General features: G+C 41.7%; 1 protein-coding gene across 1 annotated transcript; it reads left to right on the top strand.

Annotated features, from left to right (window-relative positions):
* Positions 1 to 71: 71 nt before the first annotated feature.
* Positions 72 to 26,507, top strand: LOC115357121 (serine/threonine-protein kinase 10-like). Its single transcript, XM_030048504.1, has 18 exons — positions 72 to 847; positions 2,723 to 2,887; positions 6,622 to 6,670; positions 6,923 to 7,072; positions 8,977 to 9,049; positions 9,296 to 9,490; positions 9,893 to 9,974; positions 11,767 to 11,898; positions 12,471 to 13,259; positions 13,400 to 13,530; positions 13,905 to 14,028; positions 16,267 to 16,446; positions 19,756 to 19,885; positions 21,305 to 21,429; positions 22,076 to 22,267; positions 22,462 to 22,587; positions 23,125 to 23,238; positions 24,429 to 26,507. Exons 1-18 carry the CDS (start codon positions 698 to 700, stop codon positions 24,573 to 24,575), a joined length of 3,054 nt encoding a protein of 1,017 aa, XP_029904364.1. The 5' UTR covers positions 72 to 697; the 3' UTR covers positions 24,576 to 26,507.

The following is a 26,507-nucleotide window of genomic DNA, read 5'->3' as shown; positions in this document are numbered from 1 at the left end:
AATTGCCCCGCCGACTCTCCAACACGAGGAACGTGAACAGTACAGAAAGGCAGTTGCGCGCACTTGTCGTGGACGCGCGTCGACACCAAATCCGCTAGATTACTGAGCCGTCCCTCAGCAAAAGGAAAGGGAACTGTTTTTACCGTTTTTAAGGACTGTTGTTTTACGGACCAACTATGCCCGTATTTAGCCTCGAGGGGTCCAATGCTTTATCCGGTGGAATACAACTCTTTGGAAGAATCCCTTATTGATCTTTTTCATCTTTTTTGTGGTTGAGAGAAGAGCCCCACAGGGTTGTCGGGCCAGTGGGTCGCTAAGAGTTGGAACAACGACGGTCTTCCCTTTAGTAGTTTGCATTAAAAGAAACTTGTTTGGGTGGATTTTAGATGTCAGGACGAGTCAAATCTTTAGCCTAAATGCTCGAACCAAGGATTAATAATGACTCATGATTTGGGAAATGAGTGTTCTTTGAACTGGCCAGTTCATTGTCATAAGCTAGGCTAAGCTTTGATCCTAACTATTATGAAAGCTACATTCTTGTTCAAACGGATACATTATTTATAACTATGCCACGGGACATGTGTTACTCAACGGACTCAAAGTAATTCATGCATTATAATTCAGTAGTACTGTTTTTTTGGCTTTTCAGACATTAATTCCACCTTGAACTTAACAATTGACTGACCCGGTACTCAGCATGTCATTTTTTAATTTCCGTAAAATATTTAAATTGGGAGCTGAAAAGAAGAAGAAGCAGTATGAACACGTCCACAGAGATGAAAATCCTGAGGAAATATGGGACATCATAGGTGAACTGGGAGATGGAGCCTTTGGAAAAGTGTACAAGGTAGGTTGTGTCTCCCCTCAGAGCTGCTCTTTGTAGTAATTTCCTTTGTCAACAAAGAATCTCATCTCTTGGCCTCGCTACGTTGCTGTGTGTTGTCTCTGCAAAGTCTTTTGTAACATGCCAGTTCCCAGGAATACTTGTTTTTTGCAGCCTGTTACAACAGCTGTGTCACACTGGCACTGCTTTGACCCACCCACAACACCCAACCCCCGTGACAGAGGTGTCAGAATGGACTTTTGAGGTCCCACTGCACAGTTACCAGCAACCCAACATGTGGGCTTGGTAGACCAGCCAGCCTGTCTCTTTGAGTTTTATCTGCATGTGGTAGACTGCTAAGATGACAAATAGCCCCTCACCTCCCACCATGCACACTAACAGAATATCATCTGTCTTCACCCCTAGGCTGCAAACTTATTTCCACTACCACTTCAATGTGAATAATTCCTCAGCGAAATAAACAGATCAATCCAAAATGATGACTTCAACTGCAAATGTGTTAAATCTAACAGATACACTCATAAATGTGTCTATATTGTGCCGGTGGCCTATCAGACACTCACTTGTTTTTCAGAACCTCCTCCATGCAACCCAAAACACAGCTTTGGCTAACCAAGCCATTTTTCCTTCACACTCTTCTAATTACTGCTTGCAGCAAGCTGACCCAGGGTCAGAGGAATCCTCTTAATTATTTTAATGGTGTCATTGTTTTGGTTGACCCTAATGCTTAGTCAGAGCCACAAGTTTCGTTTGCATGAGTGACAGTAAATTTTATCGCTTATGAGAGCTCTAGTTGCACTCAGTCCAGTGGTATTTTGTCTTATTTTAAGACTTATTTTTATGCCCAGTGATTTAGTCACAACTTGCCTTTCTCCCTGCACTCCAGCGTACCAGCTAGCAGGGCTCGCACTTGAACTAAACCAATTGTTCAACAAAGAGTCAAGTTGGTGTACTGTCATTATTCCCTGGAAGGAGTTAATGTTTGCCCTCCTGGCAAAGGCTCTTCAGAGGCAAATTGCTGAACATCTATGAATAGTATATTGCAGTGTTATGTTTATACGTCTGGGCTTTGGGCCATTCACCACCGTACCAATTGTAATGCACCACTGTGCTGATGAGTCACTCCTGGATAGTCTCCACACTCTCCCCATTGATTCATAGTGAAATAGAAGCTGTCTGCATTAGTAGTGGGGATTACATGATGGGGGTATATTATTATTTTGTTAAATGGCAGACACAGCTGACCCCAGAACACACCCAGGTCACAAGGAAGTGGCTGCATCCTATATCGCAGTGGCAAGTTCATTGAGCACATCCTGCCCTGAGAGCAGCCAAAACAAACAGGAGAAATTTCCACTTTAATGAGACATGTCTCATTTTCTGCTGGTTTTCCCAGACCTCCAGTAAACCAAAGAGTGTTTATTTGTTGGTTTTAGATCTTGATAGTTGCACGAGGTGTTTGTTGCAAGTCTGTAGTCAAGACAACCTCAATTCCAAGACAAACCAAGACTGGTCTTACTCTGGTCTTTGAGATTATGTGTGTTCGTCTTGAGCAGTAACGTGAGACCAAACAGCAAATTATCCAAGATAAACTAGGTCAGAATGCAAGACAAGACCGAGACGTTCAAAATGCTGCTCTGAGACCACTAATGGATATGAGAATTTGACATTTTTTAACTGTCAGAATGTGAATTGGTACAAGACCCAGATGAATGCTCAAGGCTAAGGCCTAAGGCTATGCGTTAATAAACCGTACCAGAAATTCAGTTTGTGAATGCAGACTTTAATACAGACTTAGCATGTGAATTGAACAACTGGACAACCCCTATAGCTAAAGATCACATCTCTTTCCTTGTGTGCATGTGTGCTACCCTACAGGCACAGAACAAACAGACAGGAGTCCTTGCTGCGGCCAAAGTCATTGACACAAAGAATGAGGAGGAGCTGGAGGACTACATGGTGGAGATTGACATCCTGGCCTCCTGCGACCACCAGAACATTGTGAAATTGCTTGATGCTTTTTACTATGAGAGCAAACTCTGGGTAAGTAGAGGCAGGAACTGTCACGAGTGTGGATGTCATCACTGTTTGATTTGTATTCATTCAGCAGCCCTGTGATACCGCCACAAAAAAATTACTGCCCTAGCAAGAGAAAATGTAAAATTCAAATCACAGTATAATTTGGCAGAGCTTCCATCTGAAACACAAAGTGCACTAGTCTTCCTATGTCTTAAGTATAGAGTATCCTCGAGTATCCAATGTTTTTCATATTGCGTCCCATACTGGAACTGTAGCTTGGACAAAAAACTGGAGGAAATGTGGTACCAAAAGTAAAATTAGTACCCCAACTGAATTTGTGTTTCACTATTTAACATAGCCTTCTTTTGAAAATAGCTTTCCACTGTAGCTTTGTCATTACAGTTGTTACATGAATGGGCAGCACAGGCTCTTTGTAGCTTCCTCTAGGTTTCTTTGTAGTTTCCTCTAGGCCTTTCTATCCAAACTGCATCATTTTACTATAATTGGGAGGCTTCAACAGTATTATGCGAGTTCCTGGCCTGTGGTAGTTTTCTTATCAAATTTTCAGGCCAAAGTTCACATGAATAGCGGAAACAAGCAGCTTTTAGAGTTGTTAATCATCATACCAGTTCATAATCCATCCACTTTATGGTATGAGCCCGGCACCAAATGCCTTATGTAGCCTGCACTCATTTCAGAACAAAAATATGTTTGTATAGTAATGTTTAATCTTTGAAAAATAGTATGCATCCATGTAATGCACACTCTCAGTTGGTGCCAAGTCACATCTGTGCAGCATTGGTGATGTGCTTGCGCTCCTGTGACATTGATTAGTTTTGGAGATAGAGTTCCTGTTCCTGGCTCAGGGGCAAACCTGTGCCAGTAGATAAGGATTATACCCCAGGCCCATAAACCGCCACTGCATAGAGAAAGGCTTCATGAATAAACCAATAATGTGCATGGGGAGCACACAGTGGCTGAGTTAGATTGAACTACAGCTTGGTCTAACTGGTAATTCGGGGTTTCCTCTCTCCTATGAGGTATAGCGTAGGATATCGAAACATGCCGAGTGATGAAATTAGCATTCAGTGTGGCACATATCATCTTTCTACCTATGATCAAAGACTGGATTTTCTTTTTGAAAAATCAAAGAAATGTGTATAGGTTAAGTTTGATAGTTTTTGTGTTGGTCATCGGCAGGGCTGCACTTTTCAACCATATCTTAATCAAGATTACACACTGCGGTGGTTAGCATCCGCACCGCTCTGTATGCACTCTGAAAGGGACGTTGAACCAAATTAACCTGATACTAAAGAGGGCGCTTTAGCCTAGCACACACTTTACTCTTAAGTAATACAGTATCAGCGATTGCCAACACAAATTAGGTATTTAATTGCAATTCCATCAATCACAATTATATTCACATTTATGCTATCAAGGTATTCAATTTGGCAATAATAGTTGTGGTGATTTTTGGTGATAATTGTGCCGCCCTAGTCTTTTGTCATACATGCTCAACCCTCGTTCCTAAGAACTAAACAAACTTCAAAGGAGAACATAGAAGAGATGAGGCTTTTGACCCAGGATAGGGAACACGATGAGATTTATAATACTTTGACTTCTGTGATTCAATACACAAGCATCTACAAAGGCATAGCACAGGTCAGGCCATTATAAACTGACATGATTACCTGAGTATTTAATTACCCGCACAGTGCAAGGAATGCATGGCTCTTTTCCTCCCCATTGTCCGCTGAACAATGGCCACAGCCCAATGAAGGCTGTCTGCTGATTTTTATCTTGGCCTATACGGCACCTATGTGTGCAAATGGGAGAGATAGAATCCAGTATTTCTCTTCCTGGAGATGAAAGACTTTCTCTCACATTATTACAGCAGACCGGATTGTGTGCATGTGCTAGCCCTCTTCTGAATATGACTGCAATAATTCTGTCTTGCACTGGTGAACTTTGTTTCCCTTTTTCTGTGTTACGCCACAACTGAGTTTCACTTCCACAAAAGCAGTTCTTGGGTCCCGTTTGCATATTTCTTCAGTTACAATATTGCTGACATTTTAGTCCATTCAGGCCTTGAACTTGTGAGTGACGTATGCGACCTCACATCCTTCCTCTCCGCATTACACAAATGTATTTATGCGTTTGTGTGTGTGTGTGCCTCTGAATTTGTGTGTGTCGCATAAACGAGTGGGAGAGGAAGCCACAGCCCTGCCCCGTGGTTCCTCTCTCCCCACTGCCAGTATTAAACACTACTGTGGTGGCCATTGTACCACAGCATAGGCACTAAAACAACAGCACGCCTACAGAGAAACAACAACAACTAGAAAGGTCTGTGTGTTGAATAGGCGAGACTGTCCCGAGACTTGAGGCATTGTACGTCTTGGAAGGACTTTGTTGTTGTAAGTGGAACAATCTTGAAAAGCTCCATTGAATAGTGAAATGGTGTTTGGACCTTGGCCAGAAGTATGAGTCTTTCTCTTTTTACTTATGAAAAGATTGTGTCAGCTGTCATCTGAAATGCAGGCAGCTCCTATCACTGAAGCACCGCCTTAAATTTGACCAGCATTTCAGCCACCAGTAATTTCTCAGTGGTGACAATATTGCAGACATTATGCTCCGCTTCCTCTCCTTGAGGCGTGTTGAATGGCCACATGTTTAGTATTAGCCTCTTCCTGAAACCTCAGTTGTGACAAAATGAGCTAGCATCATGCTACAAGGCTAAGTTTAACACAGACGCAGTGCTCCAGATGCTTTATCTTAGCCACTCCTGTAACCATCCTCACCCCTGCCTAAGGTGCTGTGTCCATAGAAACTCTAATCCTATTTAGAGAATGAGGGCTAAGGTCTGGCAATATAGCTAGCTAGCGGTAGTGTGAAACCCTTTCCACAACCTGGCCCCAACTGGGCCAATCCTCTTACGTCAGCAGCCATATTGAACACTCCTAAATGCCTTTAAGGGCTCAGTAGGCTTCACTCACTCAGCCTGGGTGGAGGTTCATTCTCAAATTGCCTGAGACATCTAAACGATGGGTTGAGTGTGTGATGCTGAAGCCCTTTAAGTGTTGCATGTGTACAGCACATGTTACAGTGAATTGGATTGCACAGCCTTCACAATGAAACTGAGAGGGCAGTGGGTTCAGCCAGAGTAGTATTAATGCATGAATGAACAGACACTGCAGTTACCTGTGTTTACTGGGTATTTTGTTGCAGTGGTCATTGTTAGTGGGACAGGGCAATATGGGCAAAATCAAATATCATAATAATTTTGACCAAATACCACAATATCAATTTTGTGATGATATTCTAGAGATGACTACTGGTGCTTTCGCAAAACATATAAACAATGAAACAACAATGTTTTGATAAACAGAAATTATGTGGATTTGATGGCCAAGCAGCTTGAGACAAAATAACAGAACACCAAGGTCACTTTAAGAAGTTCAGAAAATTGCATCCCTTTACTTCAATGGGGCCTTTAAAGCCAGGAAAAGGCAACACTAATGCTGTACAATATTACAATATCCAAAATCCCACACAGAATCTAGTCTTATAACAAAGTATCAGTGTAATGCCAATATATTGCCCAGCCCTAACTGATAATCTCAAAATACTGAGAAAACACTTGAACAATGTTCTTTTATTAGATGCATTAGATGATTTTTTTCCTACTTCACTGAATACCTGTGTTCTGAGCTGAGCTAAACTGTGAATGTTGATAGTTGCTTTTTTCCCCACATTGGCAGATCCTCATTGAGTTCTGTGCAGGAGGGGCCGTGGATGCTGTCATGCTAGGTGAGTCAGCATTTCGACTTTGCATACAATTTACAAAGTGAAAGAGGAAACTGCAGAAAGCAGCACTAAAACAGCCAACATACTGAACCAAAGACCAACATTGTAAGGCCAACCACACATCGCATTTTTCATGTGTAAGACCAGATCTCACACACAGCCCTTATTACCATCTATGAATAGGTTGCATTAGACTATATCATAATTCTAAGCATGTGTTTTTGCAACTCCTGCCCCCCGTCCCACCTTCTACAGAGCTGGAGAGACCCCTCACGGAGCCCCAGATCAGGGTGGTGTGTCGGCAGACTCTGCAGGCCCTCCTCTACCTCCACGACAACAAGATCATTCACAGAGACTTGAAAGCCGGCAACATCCTCCTCACCCTGGATGGTGATGTCAAGCTGGGTAAGGACCAGCGAGGCCAAGTTGGAGCCATTTGTTTAGACTACAATTTATCTTTATTAGGAAAGTGTGGCTAGAGAGACTGCCCCACATGAAGATGCAGTCATACTCAAGAGATACCACTGACAGATAAGTGGAGAAACAAATTCCTTATCGCATGCGGGTGCTGATTGTCTCAAATTCCAGAAACGGAAAGGCAGAATTTTAAAAGGCATATTTTCAAATAGTTTGGTCCTGAAAATTGGCGGAAGAAACGGGATTGCTTTATGTTAGTTAGAGAAAGTCTGAAGTACAGTCAGACAGAGAGGCTAGGGTCAAGTTGACACCAAGGGTGTTACAACTTGCTATAGTAGGCGATATATCAATATTATATCAATATCTTGATATAAGACTAGATATTGTCTAAGACTATAGACATTGTAATATTGTGATATAGCATAATCCTTTGCTGGTTTTAAAGACTGAAGTACAGTTACCCAAATGTAATTTTCCAAACTTATTAGAGTGTTGTAGCTGTTCTATTATGTGAAGCAGGTAGCTTGGTCATCATATCCACATTACTAATGACTGTTTATCAAAAAATACCTATGTGCAAACATCTTATGAAAGCACGAGTTGTCATCCCTACAGTATTTTCACAGTGGCAGTATTGAGGTACTTGGTCAAAGATATCAGGAAATTTATTTGTCCATATCACCCAGCTCTATGCAGTGAATATTCAAATGATTTTTTTTGGTTTCGGTTTTGGCATGAGGTCCATGGCCCATCCACACAGGTTTACAAGACACACATTAACAATCACATATTAAATTAGACTTGTGGCATTTGGCATTCAGAAAATAGACAGTTAAGTTAATAAATCATTGTTTCCTGCTGCACACACAACTCCATACATTCAAAATTATGAATCATATCTCAATTGCAATATCTGTAAAATTAACTGCAAAATGATTTTTTTGTACCATACCGTTCAACCCTGATACACACTTCCAAGAAGTCTGCAAATGCAAAAGCTTCTTTCTCGCAAAGATTGTTCACAATTTCATAGCCCTTTGCTTAAATCATCAAACAGCAGAATATGAAACAAAAGGTAACACAACAGCAGTGGAGTGTTTTTTGTGAAAGGTGAAAAAAAATGTGAGGGGAAAAATCATAAATGACTTTATGGTCCCGCATGGGACCATGCCCCACTGGCCATAGTCTCCATAGTTTCCACATGTGGTTTGTGATTTTATGCCTTAACATGGAACAAGAATATATTATGATGCCATCCATTTTTGTTTGACCTCTAATACTTAACCCTTAGGAGAAAATACACAAGAAAGATGGATTGGCGAAACAATGTCAGAAGACATGCACTGTGTTTTATACAGCACATGCTGTCGGCCTCCATGTTTCAGCCTGGCCTCAGTAGACCTGCTAACCGCATGCACAGCAGCAGCACTTGTTTGGTCCTGCTGGCACACAGCATGTACAACAACACATGTAGCTGCAGCAGATGCAGTGATGTTGCCTAGTTAGAGAGGGATGAGTCACTGCCGGTGGATGGAACAGGCTCAGTGTGATAATACACAACAGGCATTTTGTCCAGTGACATAACACACAGAGGTGTCTGTGGAAGTGGCTGCCAGGATGCTCATGAGAGATTAGTCACACATGACAAACCCAAAGTGTGATGTCACCCTCTGAATCCAAGACGGGGTGTTATCAGGGCATACGGTTTGTCGGGTTATGTAAGGTAATGTTCATTTCAAGCACTGACATTGGCATTTCTCATGCTTAAGGTTAGGGTTTTTAGTTTTGGATTTTGTGGGGCTGTTTGGTTTGTGGGGCTGCTGGTGGAAAAAAGATGACATTGCTGTTCCTCTTGATAATTTCTGGTCTGCCTTGTATCACATGTCTCTCAGCTGACTTCGGTGTGTCTGCCAAAAACACCAAAACGCTACAGAGAAGAGATTCTTTCATTGGAACGCCTTACTGGTGAGTGGAATATAAAACAAGAAATGTTACAGTAATTGTTAAAAGACCCAAGGTGTACGATCATGAAAAAAGTGCAAGAAAGAGAGCTCTTAATTGCCGTCAGTTAGGCCTTTATACACTTTTCGCACAATAAGACCTCAGTAGTTCAGGTCAGTTTAAACTTTATAGTCCCAAAGGGAAATATAGCCCTCGGATCCCCTTTCAATCCCTTCCTTTTTTTCTTATTGGTATGTCTTTCTTTTCCAGGATGGCTCCAGAAGTGGTGATGTGTGAGACATCCAAAGACCGTCCATACGACTACAAGGCCGATATCTGGTCCCTTGGGGTGACCTTGATTGAGCTGGCGCAGATAGAACCACCCAATCATGAGATGAACCCTATGAGAGTCCTGCTGAAAATAGCCAAGTCGGACCCTCCCACCCTTATGCAGCCATCGCGCTGGTGAGTTTTACTGTCAATGGCATGGAGCTCCATTGTCCTGTCAGGATGGAGTGAATGTGTGGCAGGATGGGCATTCATAAAATCCCATCTGTTGTTTGCTTTGCCTGAAAAGAACTTGCTTAATCTGTGCCCTTGAAGTTGGTGCTGTTGGATCGCAGTGTTTTGAGCTGCCATGCCTTAGTGCTGTGTACTTATGTGTCAAAGAACTTTGGCACTGCGTCAGCCAGTTCATATGACACCAGGGCCACATTGCGATCATGTGGGTGTTAGCGTAATGACACTCTACCCTTTGAACCAAAACGTTTTCTACACTAAAAACCACTGTCATTTCATTTGTTTTCAAAACGGCATGAAGATAAATTACTTTATGTGCATGTGCCTATTTCCACTTATGACTTTCAGGTCCCCAGAATTCAGCGATTTTCTCAGGAGGTGTCTGGATAAAAATGTGGACAACAGATGGAGCACGGCTCAGCTTCTACAGGTAGTTCACACTCTCCACCTTTACCATTCACACAACATTTTCCCTCATGTCCACCACACCTATCTCACTCACCCACTGGCAGTGCTCCTAGCTGCATACATGGCCACTTACATCAAGTGATACGCCTTGGCCCTCTCCTGAAACACCACCCACAGTGCGACCAGCTCAGCCCAGCCCACACCCATGCACCACCTGTTATTCTAAGCATAGGTGGCCACGTTACCTTTCAGTTCAAGCTGACATCTGTTCACCTGCCAGGCGCATCTGTCAGGTACAGTACTGTGTGTGCCGCCAAGCTTGACCTCATCCCCTCGCACTTTAGCCGACGTAAGCAGAGCAGGCCGAGTCAGAGCCACTTACTTAGAGACAGACAGGAAGCAAGCGAGGACGTATTTGCGCTAACACGTATTGACTGCACAAGGCTGCAGCAAAAGGATTGTACCACTGAGAGAGAGATTCAATGGGCTTGAAAATAGAGAACAGCGGTCTACCACCAATGAAGGTTTTAATATCGAAGAAGCTGCATATTCTCAGGCCAGCCATAGAATATGTGCAGCAACTTTCTAAGCAGAAGAAGGTAAGGTTGTCCAGGGAGGGGACAGTGGATTTTTTTCTAATAGACAAAAACTTATTTGTAAAATGTAGCTTTTGTCTCTCTCTCTGTTGTTTATTTTTTGTTTTATTTTTGTTTTTTGTGTTGAACATGTTAACATAGGTTTACTGAATGTACTTTGTTAGGGTTAGACATACGTTTGCGTTTTACTAAAGAGCGATAGTAAATATGCAAAAGAAAAAAAATAGGTGGCCGTGGTTTCTTAAAATGAATAATTACTTTCCTTTTAGACATATCAACATTTTTGTTACATATTTGAATGATACAAAAACATTATCTGTCCAAACAAAACCTGTTAAATGCGTGCAGTACATGACATTCATGTATTGTAAGCTATTGATGAGAATTTGCGTTAGGATGTTAAACAGGTCATATCTCCCTCTGTAACTTCTATTTAAATACATTTCTCCTTCAGACAACTTTATTTATTCAAGTGTCTCACCAAAAATGTAATTTTACAAGATTACATTTGAACACTTTGTGGTGATATAATTTACCTTTGCCCAATACTCATTTTTACTGAATAGAGCTTGAACACGTCACAATGTAACTCGATGCAACCTCTAATGACAATGAATGACAATGGAGAGTCAACAGTATCTTAGTTAGACCTGGGTGTCTCGAAATTGTTACCCTGGTCCGACTCGGACTCAGTTATGATTGTCATCGCTCTTCTGTCCTGACTTGGCTGACGAGGGTAAGATGCAGTTCTCTTGCATTGGTTGGTTTGAGTGTCATCTGTGACAATGCCTCCATTTACTCTTATTAAACAAGAGTTTAACATGTCCAACATGTTTGTCTCACTTCACTGGAGAAATGGTTAGTATTGGGGGAATATTTCAGAAAGATATTTTTCATGGGCCTCACACCTCAGTCAAGAAGGGGACTGGCAGTCATTACAGTACAGCTACAGCAAGAGAAGAGATGCTCAGTTGCATCCCCCCCAATGCAAAATAAATCACGTTTGTGTCACAGTAACAATCGTCTGCACACTCCACAGCCCACTATACAGTTTTCTATAGATGAAATGAAGCTTCGAGGCAGAGAATTTGAATCGAGGATTTTTAGTAATTAAATTATTCAAGTTCTTCAAGAGATCACTTCAGCCCTAGTGCTGAGTACCATCAAATCCTGATTTCTAATTATGTTGTATATTTTCTGAATTGGCTTTGTGCACAGCATTCATTTGTGGCCAGTGTGGAAGACAACAAGCCACTGAGGGAGCTGATAGCTGAGGCGAAGGCTGAGGTCACCGAGGAGATTGAAGAGCACAAGGAGGAAGAGGAGGAGGATGAGACAGAGGCACAGCTGGTGAGCACAGATCTACCACAGTCTGTTTGTCTGTCAAGGGGATTTCCACAGCAAGAATGTTAGTGATCGAGCTCTTATAAAGCACAGTTACTGCCTTTGTTTGCAGATTTGTTATTGCTTGTTTGTATTTAAGACATGCATTTTTAATTAGATTTTTATTTATTTATTTATGATATGAGGCTGAGATTTCTTACCTCCTACCTGTCAGGCATTCTAAAAAACATGGTATTCTTTTCTTCTTTTACTGTTTTAAAGTACAGGGTGTGTCAAGTGCTTAGTATATAGGGTATGTAAATCATAGTAAATGAGCTAAAACATGCACCCACTGTTGTTGTCCTTAACAGATTGTTCCACTACTAAATTTCTGCTGACACAAATTGGCCCATGGTTCTTACAATTTGCAACATTCATTTGGCTGCAGTCCTGGCCCAGCAATTGAAATCTGATTGTTTTTCGATCAGGCTGTGAACCCTGTTGGGCTGATAACAATCAGTGTACCCCGCCGGTTTCCGGCCATGGGACAAATCAACATTCCTAACTTTGTCCAACTGTCTTCAATTTCTCTCCTCCAGGGCCACAAACGTGCCCCATCTGATGTCAGCGTGGCCAGCTCTGATGATGAGAAGGTCCCCCTGTCTCCCTCCGTCTTGGAGGCAGTGCCTGAGAAGGCTGAGCCAGTACTGCCTACACCCACACCCGCTGAATTCCCTGTGGCCAACCACGTTGTGGACATTGGCTTTGTAGAGGAGCCAGCTGCTCCTGCAAATGTGGAGCAGACAGAAGAGACCCCAAGCACTCCAGCTGAGGATTCAGAAATAGAAAAGAAATCGGAGGAAGAGGTGCCTCCAGAAGCAGAAGCAGAAGTAGATGTTGTCTCGCCAGAACCAGAGACTGAATCAGAAACACCTGTCAAGGAAATGGAACAGTTGGAGATAGGCGTTGAGGACGAGAAGGAGGTGGACACAGCTGAAGTCCCAGCCAATCCAGAGGCCACCAGTCAGAGTTCAGAGGTCACTGAAGCTCCTCAGGAAGAAAAGATGGATGTCACAGAAGAATCCAACGAAGTGGCCGAGGAGAGAGAACAAGAGGACCCTTACAAACATCTAAAGGTGACTTTGACGCTACCAGGGGAAGACAAACCTATCCCAAAAGAAAAAGAGGAGGACAGAGAAGAGCAGAGAGAAAAGGATAAAACTGCCTCTGAAGATGAAAAAACTATTCCAGATAAGGCTAAGGACGATAAAGAGAGAGATTCAGACTCAGGAAGTGGCTCTGCCGCAGATAACAGCAGCATAGACCTGAACCTCTCTATCTCAAGCTTCTTGACCAAAACAAAAGAGCCAGGATCTGTTTCCATACAGGTAACAGGCACTCGTTATCATGAAAAATATTCACAAAAGTCACATTTCAGTTTGTAAAATGCTTTAATTAACTTTGTGGCACCATGACAGGCTTGCAAAGCCATAGATAAAAATGGAAGTCCTCTGTTCTTCTTCACCAGGACACCAAGCGTCAGAAGAAGACGTTGAAAAAGACCCGTAAATTCATCGTGGACGGAGTGGAAGTCAGCGTCACTACATCAAAGATCATCACAGACAATGACACAAAGAACGAGGAGATGAGATTCTTGAGGTGTTTTACTTGCCTTCATTTATTTGCACCTTGATTGCCAGTTTTATGCAAATATTATGCAAGAAAATGAGTTCCCCTGCAAGCTATGTTTAGGACCTGACTGTGTTGGATTAAGCACTGTCAACGCTGAATCTGTTAATTAATGATGATATACTTAATTTGCTCGGTGGTTTAAATTACCATTTCAAAATCAGACCCCCATTAGAGATCATGCCTGTTCCCTGCTGTGAGCTGCTTGCTGCTAAAATAGACACATAATTAACATATTATTCATTTTTTAAATATCTCATTGCCGTCTTCCTCTTTGTCCATATTTATCCTGTTATTTTTTCCCCAACCCCTCCAAACCTCATTCAAATTGTGTTTCTCCCCAGGCGCCAGGAGCTTAGGGAGCTGCGTCTCCTGCAGAAGGAGGAGCAGAGGGCCCAGCAGCAGCTCAGTAACAAGCTGCAGCAGCAAAAAGAACAGATCTACCGGCGCTTTGAACAGGAAACCACGGTGAGTCACGCAACTCAAAAGTCACTCGGACAGCAATCTTGCTTTTAGATCTGAATTTTTTTTTTTCGGGTCTAAGTGCAACAGACAAAATTGTATCATTGCTTAAGTTTGACCCACCCTGTGACATTTCTGTAATTGTGAATGAGCACAGTGCAATCATTCCCAGTTTGTGCCCAGTTTCCCTCAATTTCCCCTAATTGATACAAGCTGAAGTGCTGGCATGTCATATCATCCATGCCATTAACCTTTCGGCTTTCATAAGCTCTAGCCCAGCTGTTCTTACATTGCCATGTATTCATGGCTTATTTCTGGCCATCATAAACCAATGCAACTCTCAGGTCACCGTACTTTACAACTGATGCACGTAGATCCAAATGAAACTTCCAGGATAGGCCAGTGACCTCAACTGAAGACTGCAAAAACACAAAATGTGTCCATGTGCTATTTCTTTTATTACTTACAATCTGAAGGGCTGTGAGTACAGTCAGAGAAAAAAATGTCTCTTGAACAAAAAACAGCAAGAATGTGGTAGCTGTTGGACCAGACAGTGGATAGTAGTAAACAGGGGAAGACAAAATATAATGGTGTGGATATGAATTAATAATGAATGTCAAGCACCTAATAAAATGTAGACATCCTTTGCCTTCAGGATAGCTTCAGTCGTCTGAATTGCTATCATATAGGTCTTCACTGGTTTACAGTGGGATATTGGATCATTTCTCAGGACAGCAAGTCTTCAGTACTTCAGTAGGATAAAAAAAGATGGCAGTCTACTTAGAGATTTATACTCAAGAACTTCCCCTAAATACTCTAAAATGTTTAGGGCTTGTGACTTGAGAGGTCATTGAAGGCTCTTTTGTTTTTTGTTTTTTTGTTTGTTTGTTTTTTTACTTCATTCTGCCATTCAGGGAAGTCACACTCGAGTCTGTTTAGCAGTGTGTATGGGGCAGCTATCATCTTGGAATATGGGGACACCATGAGGGAGCAGCTCTGTGCCATAGAGGGGCACCTGGTCCTGCAAAAAGCCATCATTCTTTGCTAGTTACATAAAGGCATGTTTTTGCTTTCTTAAAACCTTGGTAACCTTGTCCAGATGTAGAAAGAAGGGTGAAAGATGACTCATCAGGCTGTATTAATTTCTTCCATTGCTTTGGGATCCAGATTTTGTGCTCATTACGTACATCTTCGTGGGCTGGCCATGGATACAAGCGGTTTCTGAATGACAGCTCTGTCATAACAACCAGATTTGTGGAGCTCAGCGTGCGTAGTTTTTATTGAGATGGTGTCAGAGAGGTGTTGATTCAGCCCTGTGATTGTTATTGAGTATATATTTTTATGGTGACTAGAAACTAGGCTGTTAATTTTCGGTCTATCCTTGTCATCTTACAAACTCTGTTCCTCTTTGTTGATGCTGCTTGTCCATGTTTGGCATATAATTGAGTGTTTTCCTCGGAGTATATTGAATAATGTCACCATTTTGCTACCAGTGCATCTGTAGTTCAAGGACTTGCTAATCGTCGTCTTTGGAACTCTTTTACCTCCCTCACGTTTCTTTGAAAACGCATATAAAGGTCATGATTGTCAAGCCTCTTTCAAGGTGCCACATACTGCTAATAGCTATTCAGTTTGATGTGACTGGTGTAGCTTCCTTTGTAATTGTGATTGAATTATTTCCAACTGAAAGTCAAGTGGTCTTTTTTACTGTTTGGCTCCCTGTGTACATACAGTCAAGAATAATATGTTTATTTCACTTTTGTGGATACTCTTTATGTGTCGCTGAGTGTATTCATGAGCTTGTCTGTCTGCCAGCCAAAAGGAACCACAATAGAATAAAGTTATGCTGCTTTGTAGTCGTAGTATGATGGTTGTAATGCTGTATTCCTGCTGGAACACTATCTCCAGGAAAAGAAAGTAATGCAGTCTTACCTCCGTCAGCAGGGAACAATTTCCAATCTGAAGTTTGTTTTACAATTTAGTAATCTGGAGAAAATTATCCGTCCTTTAACTTACTATTTTTTTAAAGGATTCTAACTCATATCAGTCTAATTTTGGTATATCTTCACTGGTTGATTTAAGTTGATTTAAGATTTTATGACCTTTTTAAGCTGCTGCTCTGTCATATTTGAGTTCACAACACCAGTGTAAGCAAATCAAAATCGCACACTCTTTCACACCAATGCATTACAAAGATGTTATTCCACCTGCAATGCGACTCAAAGCATCCTCTCTATCCATCAGAGTAAGAAGCGTCAGTACGACCAGGAGGTGGAGAATCTGGAGCGTCAGCAGAAGCAGACCATCGAGAGGCTGGAGCAGGAGCACACCAATCGACTCAGGGACGAGGCCAAGCGCATCAAAGCCGAGCAGGACAAGGAGCTGTCCAAGTACCAGAACATGCTCAAGAACCGCAAGAAGGAGGTAGGCATTTGCGTTTTAGCCACCAGGTCATTGTGCCACCTTTAATTCCTTTTCAGGTCCTTAGCCCCTTAAGAGGACGGAATAGCAAATAGTCATGCAAGCTTCCTATTTATAGCAGGGGTTTTGAAACTTAGATATGCACACACAGACACACACAGACACACACAAACACATCCTTCTCTGCCCAGATCTGTCTTATAGGTGATTACATAAGCACCTTGTAACTGTGCAACAGCTAAATGAGGCTTCGCGACACTTATTTATGTACTCATGTAGCACTAATGTAATAACAGATATATCCACTTTTTTCAACGTATTGCTTACGGCTACCACGGAAAAGGGCAAACAGGATTCGGGACTGTCTCCTAAGCATGTGACAAATGCTATCATGAAACATATTAAGGAAGATTTTAACCAAGCTCCGCCGGACGAGGTAATTAGGGTGATTCGGCTTAGTTTGCAGTGGATTATTGACGTTGGCACAGGTTGTCTGTGGCTCTGTTTCCATCTGGCATTAAAACGCATCTGTGGTGATCCAATCACAAGCAGACAGCGCTAAATCCGTCCATTTACACCTGGCGTTTGAATGCATCTCCACGTGTGTCTCGGCTGCACACTTTTGATCAGATCAGTTTGCACTTGACTGCTCAATATGCAGATAAACATATGTTTTTGTTTTTGTTTGTTTTTTTGAGTGGAGAGAGTGTGAGAGAGAGAGCTTTATGTCTCATATGCGTAGTAAAACAGACGGCTACACCATACTATGAAATTCTTACTTTGCTGGTCCTCTTTTCATGCAAAAATTAAAAAATAAATACAAGTCAAAACAAAATGACATTTAACAAGCAGCAGGCAGTTAACAAAATGAGTCATCCTTGTTCACTCCAGCCTTATTTAAATGCGCTGTCAATTATTTATGATGTATTTCATATCTGTAAGTTATTAAAGGCATTTCAGGCTCAGATTATTTAATTATTCCAGGGGGTTTGAGAAGGTTGGGCTCTCGACTGTGGTGGATAAATCAACCTGAACCTGATGTTGATCTTGAATGTTTGAATGCACTCTGATATGTGTCAGAAATTACAGACAAGGTTAAATAAAAAAAACTTAATTTGGAGGATGGTGGAACAAGCGTCAGGTAGACAGTGTTTTTAATCTTTAAACAGCTGTTTTATAGCCAACCTGCACTTAAGTTTGTATTTGGCCGATCAGCTGACAGTTGAGCTGCGCTGGGCAGAATCAGGTAGAAGATTTTTTCTATAAGTGACTATCTGGCCGATGTCAGGGAGAGCTTATGACAGTCAGGTGGACTAGGCGATCCTTCCATCTGTCCTGGGACACATGTCTATTTACACGTCAAAGACAGAAGTGTCCCAGGCCACCTCAGAATGTGGCCTGACCTTTCGGATGTCCAGACCTACTGAGGACACATCGGGTGCTGTTCACACCTGTACTTAGCGCTGTCCACATGTGATTGGATCACCAAGGACCCATGTTAATCCTAGGTGGAAACAGGGCCTGTTTCTCTTTGCTCTGTTGTGGATTGGACTGAAAACTCAAAGTTTCTTTTTTTGGTTTGTTTTTCACTTTTGTTGTTTTGTTGTGCATCAGTTTAGCCACTAAAATGTTTTGAGTGATTGATTCTTGTTTACAACCTAATCACAGTGTGCAGCTTAAAGGGATGGTTAGTTCATTTTTGAAAATTTGATTCACTTCTCCTGTAGCTGTTCTGTAGGACAGTGCTATCTTGCTCTCATTGTTACTGAGTGCTGGATACTGGCTGGATGCCCCAAATGCTAACTGTTAGCCTCCTGCCATTGAAGTGGACTTCCCCCCCAGCTAACATTCTTAAGCAGCACTACCAGTGTCCTACATATGCTGTCCTACATAACAGCAAGGGGGGAACGGATGAACTATCCCTTTAACAGTAACCTCTTTTACTTTCACCCTACAATTTTACTCCAAAATTTTATATTTCCCCTTTCCAAACCTGAAAACTGCTGTCATTTATTGCTGCTGTTCTCCTCCTCCTCCATGAGTTTGCAGTGCCCATCACTGAATGTGCATGTATAGGTTACACTGTTCATCAGGCGTGCAGGAAGGTAGGAAGGTAATGTGCTGTGATCCACAGGGTGTGGCCCACGTTATGATTCAGTCCTTTCAGTTGTCCTCCTGCGCCCTCTGCAACGCCCCCATACAGGATGTAAGTGAAACCCCGGTGTGCTTTGACTCCTCCTTATATTTGGAACCTGGCCTTTCTTCTGTCTCTTATTGTATGCGTCATTACCCATGAGACTATACATAGGCTTATCTGCACAAATGAGGGCCAGTTGGCTGGATCTAAGCAGAAATTGAGGTTTGCTATCAAACTGCTGTCAAACTGCCACAAATGAAAACAACCTGATTTTCTGTCTTTTTTTTCACACCAAGATGAATGCTAAAACTATTTTCAGGACAAAAGTGGAATGCTGTATGTTTCAGCTTAAGAGATGTTGTTCATGAAGGGATCAGAACAGTACTGCAAATTGGTCAGGTACTTCATAACGATAAGTAGTTGAGTACTTAAACTGAAAAAGTTGCATAAGTGCGTGGCTAGCTCTGAGAATCTAATGCTCTCCTTTTCAAAAAAAAAAAAAAAAGTGCTAAATATATAATCTGCAAGTCAGTTCATAAAGGATTTGGTGCTGTCAGCAAGATCCATTTGTCACAATGCAAAGATTATTCTAGACTCAAATGTATTGGGGAAAAGCCTTTTTGTTTTTGACTGATATAATGACTGCTGCATAAAATGTGCTCTACTGTGGCAGGTGAGGCAAGGAGGCTGGATTAGATTAATGTGACTTGACAGGATGGTGTAACATTAATTTATTGTCATTCTGTCTGGTTCATCAGCTCAGGCCCATGCTTAGCCTGAGGTAAATTTGGCAGGCCTGCAGGCTAGTAAGCATACACATTCATAAATGGCCACAGAGGGACTGTCTCACTTGCTGTCTTGACGATGATACCCGTTGCTGGCGGCAATGCTTCCTGTCTGTCCATTCTAGAAATAGCTGCAGTGCCTTAATAAAAAAGGTTAACATGGATCGGGACTGTGGGGGATAGAAGTGAAGTGATACTCTGACAGAGCTTTTCTCCGATTCATTTACAAATGGAGTTTTGCTTGTTGTGGTATCCATGCAAATCACATGGAAGCCCTCACAGTCAGCCAACTTCTTGCTCATTTCTTCAACTCTGTGTTTTAGAGAACTCCCAGAACACAGAAATATTTTTTTCTTTCTCTTAATTATCACCTCGCTGTTCTTCCCCCAGGAGCAGGAGTTTCTTCAGAAGCAGCAGCAGGATCTGGACAGTGCACTGAAGAAAATCATCCAGCAACACAAACATGAGCTGGCCACCATCGAGAGAGACTGCCTCAACCACAAGCAGCAGCTTCTCAGAGGTAATAACACCAATAATGGGCTTAATTTACTGTCATGTCAGGCGAGCCAAGTAGGCTGAATTAATCTGGCTTCTTGTTGGAACTTTATTGCCAGTTGCCCTTGTCGCATTCATGACCTCAGGCCCTGCTTATTGATTTGATACTTTATTGATTGCTGTAGGGAAACACTCTTTTCACCTGTCCCCTCAACGGGGAAGTCAAAGCACAGGGTCAGCCACCGAGGAGTGTGCCTTGAAGTGGTAGTACATCAGAGTCTCGCTCATAAACAATTAAACAGCAACATCAGGGGCTTGAACTCGGATCCTCTAGTTGAAGGGTGGCCTTTCTGTTTACTGTACCACCATGAGGCCCACAAGGCTCTATCGCACTTAAATAAAGGCAGAGTGTACAGCATACTTTGCAAAAAGCCATAAAAACATGGAATATGTGGGCATCCTGGTGGCTCCCCTGTTTGAGTGTGTACCTCTTTCCTGAATCTGCCATCTGTCACTGGGATAGACAATGTCAAAAAAGGAAATCAGATAAATTCATGATGGGGGAAATGCTAGCAGCTACACAGCTCTTGAGATTGTGTTTGACTTCTTTTTAGCACACAGATGTGACTCAAATGGCAGGGTTTTACTGCATCACAATAATTTCAGTAATGTCTAGTGAAATCTCAATTACAGAGATTATACTAAGATGACTTTCACGTTGTCTTTGGTCTATCTTGTACTCCGAGCAGGTTAATGCAAACACTTGGTATTAAATAAACACTAGTAACTATAGTATTTACCCCAAGACCGGGAGCAAAGGCTTCCATCTGGCCAATCGCCTTGTGACCTGTTCAACACATTCCAGAACATAAACATCACATCTATAGCGACGCAGGTCAGCAGTAAACAAGCTCCTTGCGAAGGCAGGCTGGGCCTCAGACTATAGTCTAATTCCTGCTAATGCTTATCGTGGCCCCAACCAAATCGACTCCAGTGAGCCGCAGCCAGCTAGCATTGCCTGGGACATTATCCCATGCTTAATATGCCAGGAGTTGCACAAACAAGACTTCTTAGAAATGCCCCCTGAACCAAGTCACGGGAAGGTATAAGTGTGCTTGAGAATCTCATTAAGTGCTTTTACCAGTAATGGAAATTATTAGAGTTCAAAGCTGAAACGCTCAAACCTCCTCCTCAGTCAAGAAAGTGTTAATTTACTCTAGTATTTTAATGTGTAACCTTGTGTCTGAGGTCAACCCATGACTGTTGATGTACCATCCTCTTCTATCTCATCTCTCCTGTTTCCACTACATACGACCAAATAAAGCAGGAGTGCCTTCAAATGAAGGGTATTTTTAAGACATATCTCCCTCTAATAAGCCTATGAATGGCACTTTTGTGCAATGATTAAGCTTTGTCTTTTGTTTGCTTGTTTGCCTGCATGCAGCAAGGGAGGCAGCCATGTGGGAGCTAGAAGAGCGCCATCTGCAGGAGAAGCACCAGTTGTTCAAACAGCAGCTCAAGGACCAGTACTTCATGCAAAGACATCAGCTGCTGAAGAGACACGAGAAGGTACAGACTCTAGATGGGCAACTTTCCCTGGAAGGATCACTTCATATTGATCAGTCAGTGAGGGGAACAATAGATTAAAAGTTCCTCTGACTGGCAGGTACAGTTCGGGCAGATAAAGTGATGGTCTCTCCTCTGCCTTTAAGCAAAAGTAAGCTTCGGTAGAGTGTTGGGTTGTGTAGTTACCTGGCATTATGACTCCATGTAATGGTGTATTATATTATGCCAATAAAAAAGATGTCCCAGTACCCATTTTTTAAGGAAATTAAACGTCTCTTTTCTTGTCATTTTCCTGTTTCCTGTTCCTGTCATGAATTGGAAAGTAGATCCAGCAGGTAGCCTCTGCAGAAAACTACTGCACACTAATCTTGCACCAAGATGAAACAACCTGATAGTACTGTCACAAATAATTGTAATTACACGAAAGAAATGGGACAATTTGCCACCATGTGAACTCATATCACTTTTAGGTAATATATACAACCCCGCACTTGTCCAAAGCATCACAATCTGAGCTTGTCCATTGAAGCCACTGTCAGTGTACCTGTATGTTTCTTATGTTTCTGAAATAAGCTAGTGTAAGAATTAAAAAAAAAAAAAAATACCGAAAACTGACTGTGGATTCTCCTCATGCATCTGTCCTGAGCAGGAGATGGAGCAGATGCAGCGCTACAACCAGCGTCTGATCGAGGAGATGAAGAACAAGCAGACGCAGGAGAGAGCCAGGCTGCCAAAGATACAGCGCAGCGAGGCCAAGACCCGCATGGCCATGTTCAAGAAGAGCCTTCGCATCACCGGAGCCGCCATCACGCCTGAGCAGGAGAGGGAGAAGGTCAAACAGGTGAGGGAGAAGCTGTATCTTGCAGTCATATGATAACCGCTCTTCAGCATGACTTACAATGCAATAGGGTAAATGAGTAACAAATCATTTTTCATTTGACCCGAGTTAGTTGAATGGACAGCGCTGATACCCTGACATGATAATAACCTGAGATAACCTGCCTCTTTGTGTTTTGTTTTGTTTTGTTTTTTCAGTTTGCAGCTCAGGAGGAGAAGAGGCAGAAGAATGAGAGGCTCCACCAGCACCAGAAACATGAGAACCAGATGAGAGACCTGCAACTGCAGTGTGACACCAACATCAGGGAGCTGCAGCAGTTGCAGGTACAGACTTAATAAATACTTTGTATGAGTCCTTAATTAACTCACATGAGTGTCAAACTGAAGTAAATGTGGCCTAAAGGTTTAACAGGATTCAAGACCAGCATAGGATAGAAAAAGTTTTGTTTTCACCACATGAGCTGGCGACTTATTATAAGGAAACGATCAGGTATGTGTGAATAACAAGATGGAACACCATCACTGTAAACCTGTAAAAACACAGGCATATGTAAATGCACCCAAACATCATTTTTTGTGATTCCAGTTCCATTCCATTTTTCAGTGTTGCATCTTCAATCAAATCAAAGCAAAACAATGTCTCTGTGTCTGTATTCTGCAAACTTTATAGAAACTGACATGTTTCTATAAAAAATGACATGCATATGGATTATTTGGTAAAGTAGCTCTTGAGTATTTTTCTTTTCATTTAGCAGCCATTGTAGACATTGTACACACACACACACACACACACACACACACACACACACCAGATGCAGTTATAACTCCTTCAGTGACAACACCTCCTCCTGTGTCTTTCAGAATGAGAAGTGCCACCTGCTGATCGAACACGAGACCCAGAAGCTGAAGGAGCTGGACGAGGAGCACAGCGTGGAGCTGAAGGAGTGGAGGGAGAAGTTACGACCCAGGAAGAAGGTACACATAACACCTCGGTGATCACATTCACCTGTCATGTGCTCCTACCAAACCTACATCATGACTCATTCCACTATTCAAGTGTCTCTCCATCTGTAACAAATGTAGTTTCAGTCTGGCTGATGCAGTAGTGTATCAGGCAGTGTCTGCGATATGCTATATATTTATAGATAATCAGCTATCGTACATCATACTATCTGTACTATCTGTAACTGAAAAAAGAAAAAAATAACCTGGAAAATGGCTTTTCATATAAATACATTTAATAAACTAAATTAATTCTTCCATACAGTACATGTAGCTGTGTTATGTGGAAAAACTGAATTGGCTTCCAGACACTGTGCATTGGTATTATTATTGAAGAGTCATAATACCCTTGGGGGCATTCTTGGCTTTAATAATTACTTCACTAGTGTCAGCAATTCTGACACCAATGTATAAAACACCCACTAAAATTTTTACTGCTATAATAACACAATGTTTTGAGAGATACACTTTTTTTTGTATTTGTAAATTTGAATCCCCATTAGTTTCTACCTGGGTAGCAAGTATTCTTCCAAGGTCTGCCATTGATAGGCATTTTTGATGACTGGAATGTGTTTAGATTGAGCATAAATGTATAAAATCTTATATGTGGGCACCCAAGATTAGGAGAAGGAATAACTGGATGAATGGCGATACGATACTATGACAACATTTTACCCACAATAACGATGGTATCACGATGTAGGTGTCTGCAATATGCTATATATTCATAGATAATCAGCTATTGTACATCATACTATCTGTAACTGAAAAAAGAAAAAAAATAACCTGGAAAATGGCTTTTCATATAAATAAATTTAATAAACTAAATTAATTCTTGCCAGAAATGGTCGAGAAAGTGTGACCAGCAAGATACAAGGTGTTTACTGACAAGATCAAAGGATGAGGAGGGAAAGAAAAATTCTGTTTCAATTTGTATATGGAAACTAATGTTATTTCTTCACTTAGTTTGAGAGAGAAAGCACTGGGGGATTTGATCCAAGGCCAGTGTGTGGGCAGGGTCTAGCTGTAGAGGCTTAAGTGTTTGACTGTATCTGGGCACTGCAAGGTGTCCGTGTAAAGGGGGCGCATCAACTAATGAAGGCATGAGAAGCATTAAGTAAATGAGCATTTAAAGCATAGATGTTGGATGTTGTGTTTTCCAGGCTCTGGAGGAAGAGTTTGCCAGGAAGTTACAGGAGCAGGAGGTGTTCTTTAAGATGAGCGGAGAGTCGGAGTGCCTTAACCCCTCCACCCAGAGCCGCATCTCCAAGTTCTACCCGATCCCCAGCGTCCACTCCACAGGTTTCTAGGAGAAACCTGCACACACATACACACACACAAACACACCACCACATACACTTGAGTGTTACGCTACGCACTCGTGGTGAGGAAGACACATAACACTCCGACACACATACACTTAAGAAGAGACTAAAGACTGAGCCCGTGCTGCCTTGCCCCGCCCCCTCTGGCAGCGATCAGAGGATGTCGGGGGGTTTGTTCTCTGTGTCTGGACTACAGCGTTCGCACCCCAGTCTGCAGCTCCGACAGAGGGACACCTCCGGAGTTCACACTGGGGCCAAGTTCTCCTGTTGTGCTGAGTTTTCTTTTGCTCATTTTGCCAGTTTCTTCCGTTACCAGTCATTTTACCATAACACTCAGTTTTTGAAATGATGTCAGTGATGATGAAGTTATGATGGAGGCTGATAATGTTTTCAAATGACGTATTTCGACGCCGCGGTCGACACCTCAGAACCACTAAAGTGAAGTAGCTGTCTTCCCGACTTTTTCTTTTTTTTTTTTTTTTTGTGATTGAATTCTTTATGAAGAATCCAGTGCCTGTAGAGTTTGATGTTACTGGCTTTTTAAGCGGTTTCTGATCATTATTTGCTGCTCGATTTTTCTCCAACTCAGAAATTTGCACTAAGAAAAAGGATAGCATTTTTATACCACTTAATCGCAATGTTATGAATTTATTTGGTTTCGGATCTATGATCAGCCTCGAGAATGGTAACCTTATCATTTATAATTGAGTATGAAATAGAATGTACCTCTGATAAAATAGAAAGAGCACATTTTTACTACAACTCCTGATGTAGGCATGGTGATACGGTATATTTTTATTAAATCAAACATATTTCTCTCTGTTATCATCTTAGTTAATGATACATTAGGGGATAAAATACCTTGTTTTATGCGTGATTTCAATGCAAATTGTAAACTTTTTTTCCCCAATGGAAATAATTCCTTTCTTCAGGGTTTTCCTTAGCATGCCTTTCTATTTTGAGCACAACTCTGAGACTCAGTTCTCTTGTTTTGCAACAGGCAGTAAATGGTGGAAGCCATTTATCTTTTTTTACATACAGTGGAGATGGTGTTTACATTCAGAGACAGAAGGTTCACTGTCAAAAGGACAAGAAGGATATCACTGTGGTGTCAGAAAATGCCTGACTGTGTCACGGCATTTTCAATCAGTCTATATAGATCTGGACCTGTTAGTTGGTCTGTGTTTTGTTTGTAGGTCACACCAGTTTATCGCTGTTGTTGAGCAAAAATCATGTATCTACTGTACAGGATGAAGTGGTTCAGGGATGAAAAATAGAATGCAGTTTTCCCATTGGTGTCCATGTGTTTTTGAAATTATACAGTTTGTTTTCAAGAGGTTTCAAAGGCCCAAGGGTCACGGAATACACAAGAAAAACTACCATGTAACTTTCCAATTCACTTGCGTAAAAGAAAACATCTTAACTGCAGTGATGTGATTTTTTTCCTGCAACAGCAGCGCTCACGGTGTGTCGGTTTTTCTTCATACAGTATTTTGCTACCAGATGGGTTGAACTGCATGGCTTTGTTTTTCTTTTTATTGAAATGATAATTCTATTTTATTGTCATACTAGCTAATAGCCTTAATACTTCATAAAAAAAAACCTGTATGGATATACTGTGTACCTGTTATGGCCATCTTTTTAAGCTTTTGGTCAAATTCTAGGTTCAGTGCCAGCTCGCCATGGTAACATTGTATTCTCTTATTTTATCAAAAATATTATTTTAAGTCCAGAAATGTTTGATTCGACAGGTTTCATTTGATCTGTATTCAAACAAAGCAAAACAGAATTCAATCTCTTAGCAAATGTTTTGTGTGTAGGCCTGTGTATTATCTATTCATAAAATGTAGTTTAGTGTTTGATGCGGTTTGAAACACCTTAGCGGAAAAAAAAAATGGACCTGACTGGTTTAGGCCA

Source organism: Myripristis murdjan, chromosome 1, assembly GCF_902150065.1.
Source record: "Myripristis murdjan chromosome 1, fMyrMur1.1, whole genome shotgun sequence".
Classification (NCBI taxonomy): domain Eukaryota; kingdom Metazoa; phylum Chordata; class Actinopteri; order Holocentriformes; family Holocentridae; genus Myripristis; species Myripristis murdjan.
This window is presented reverse-complemented; position numbering and strand designations above follow the sequence as displayed.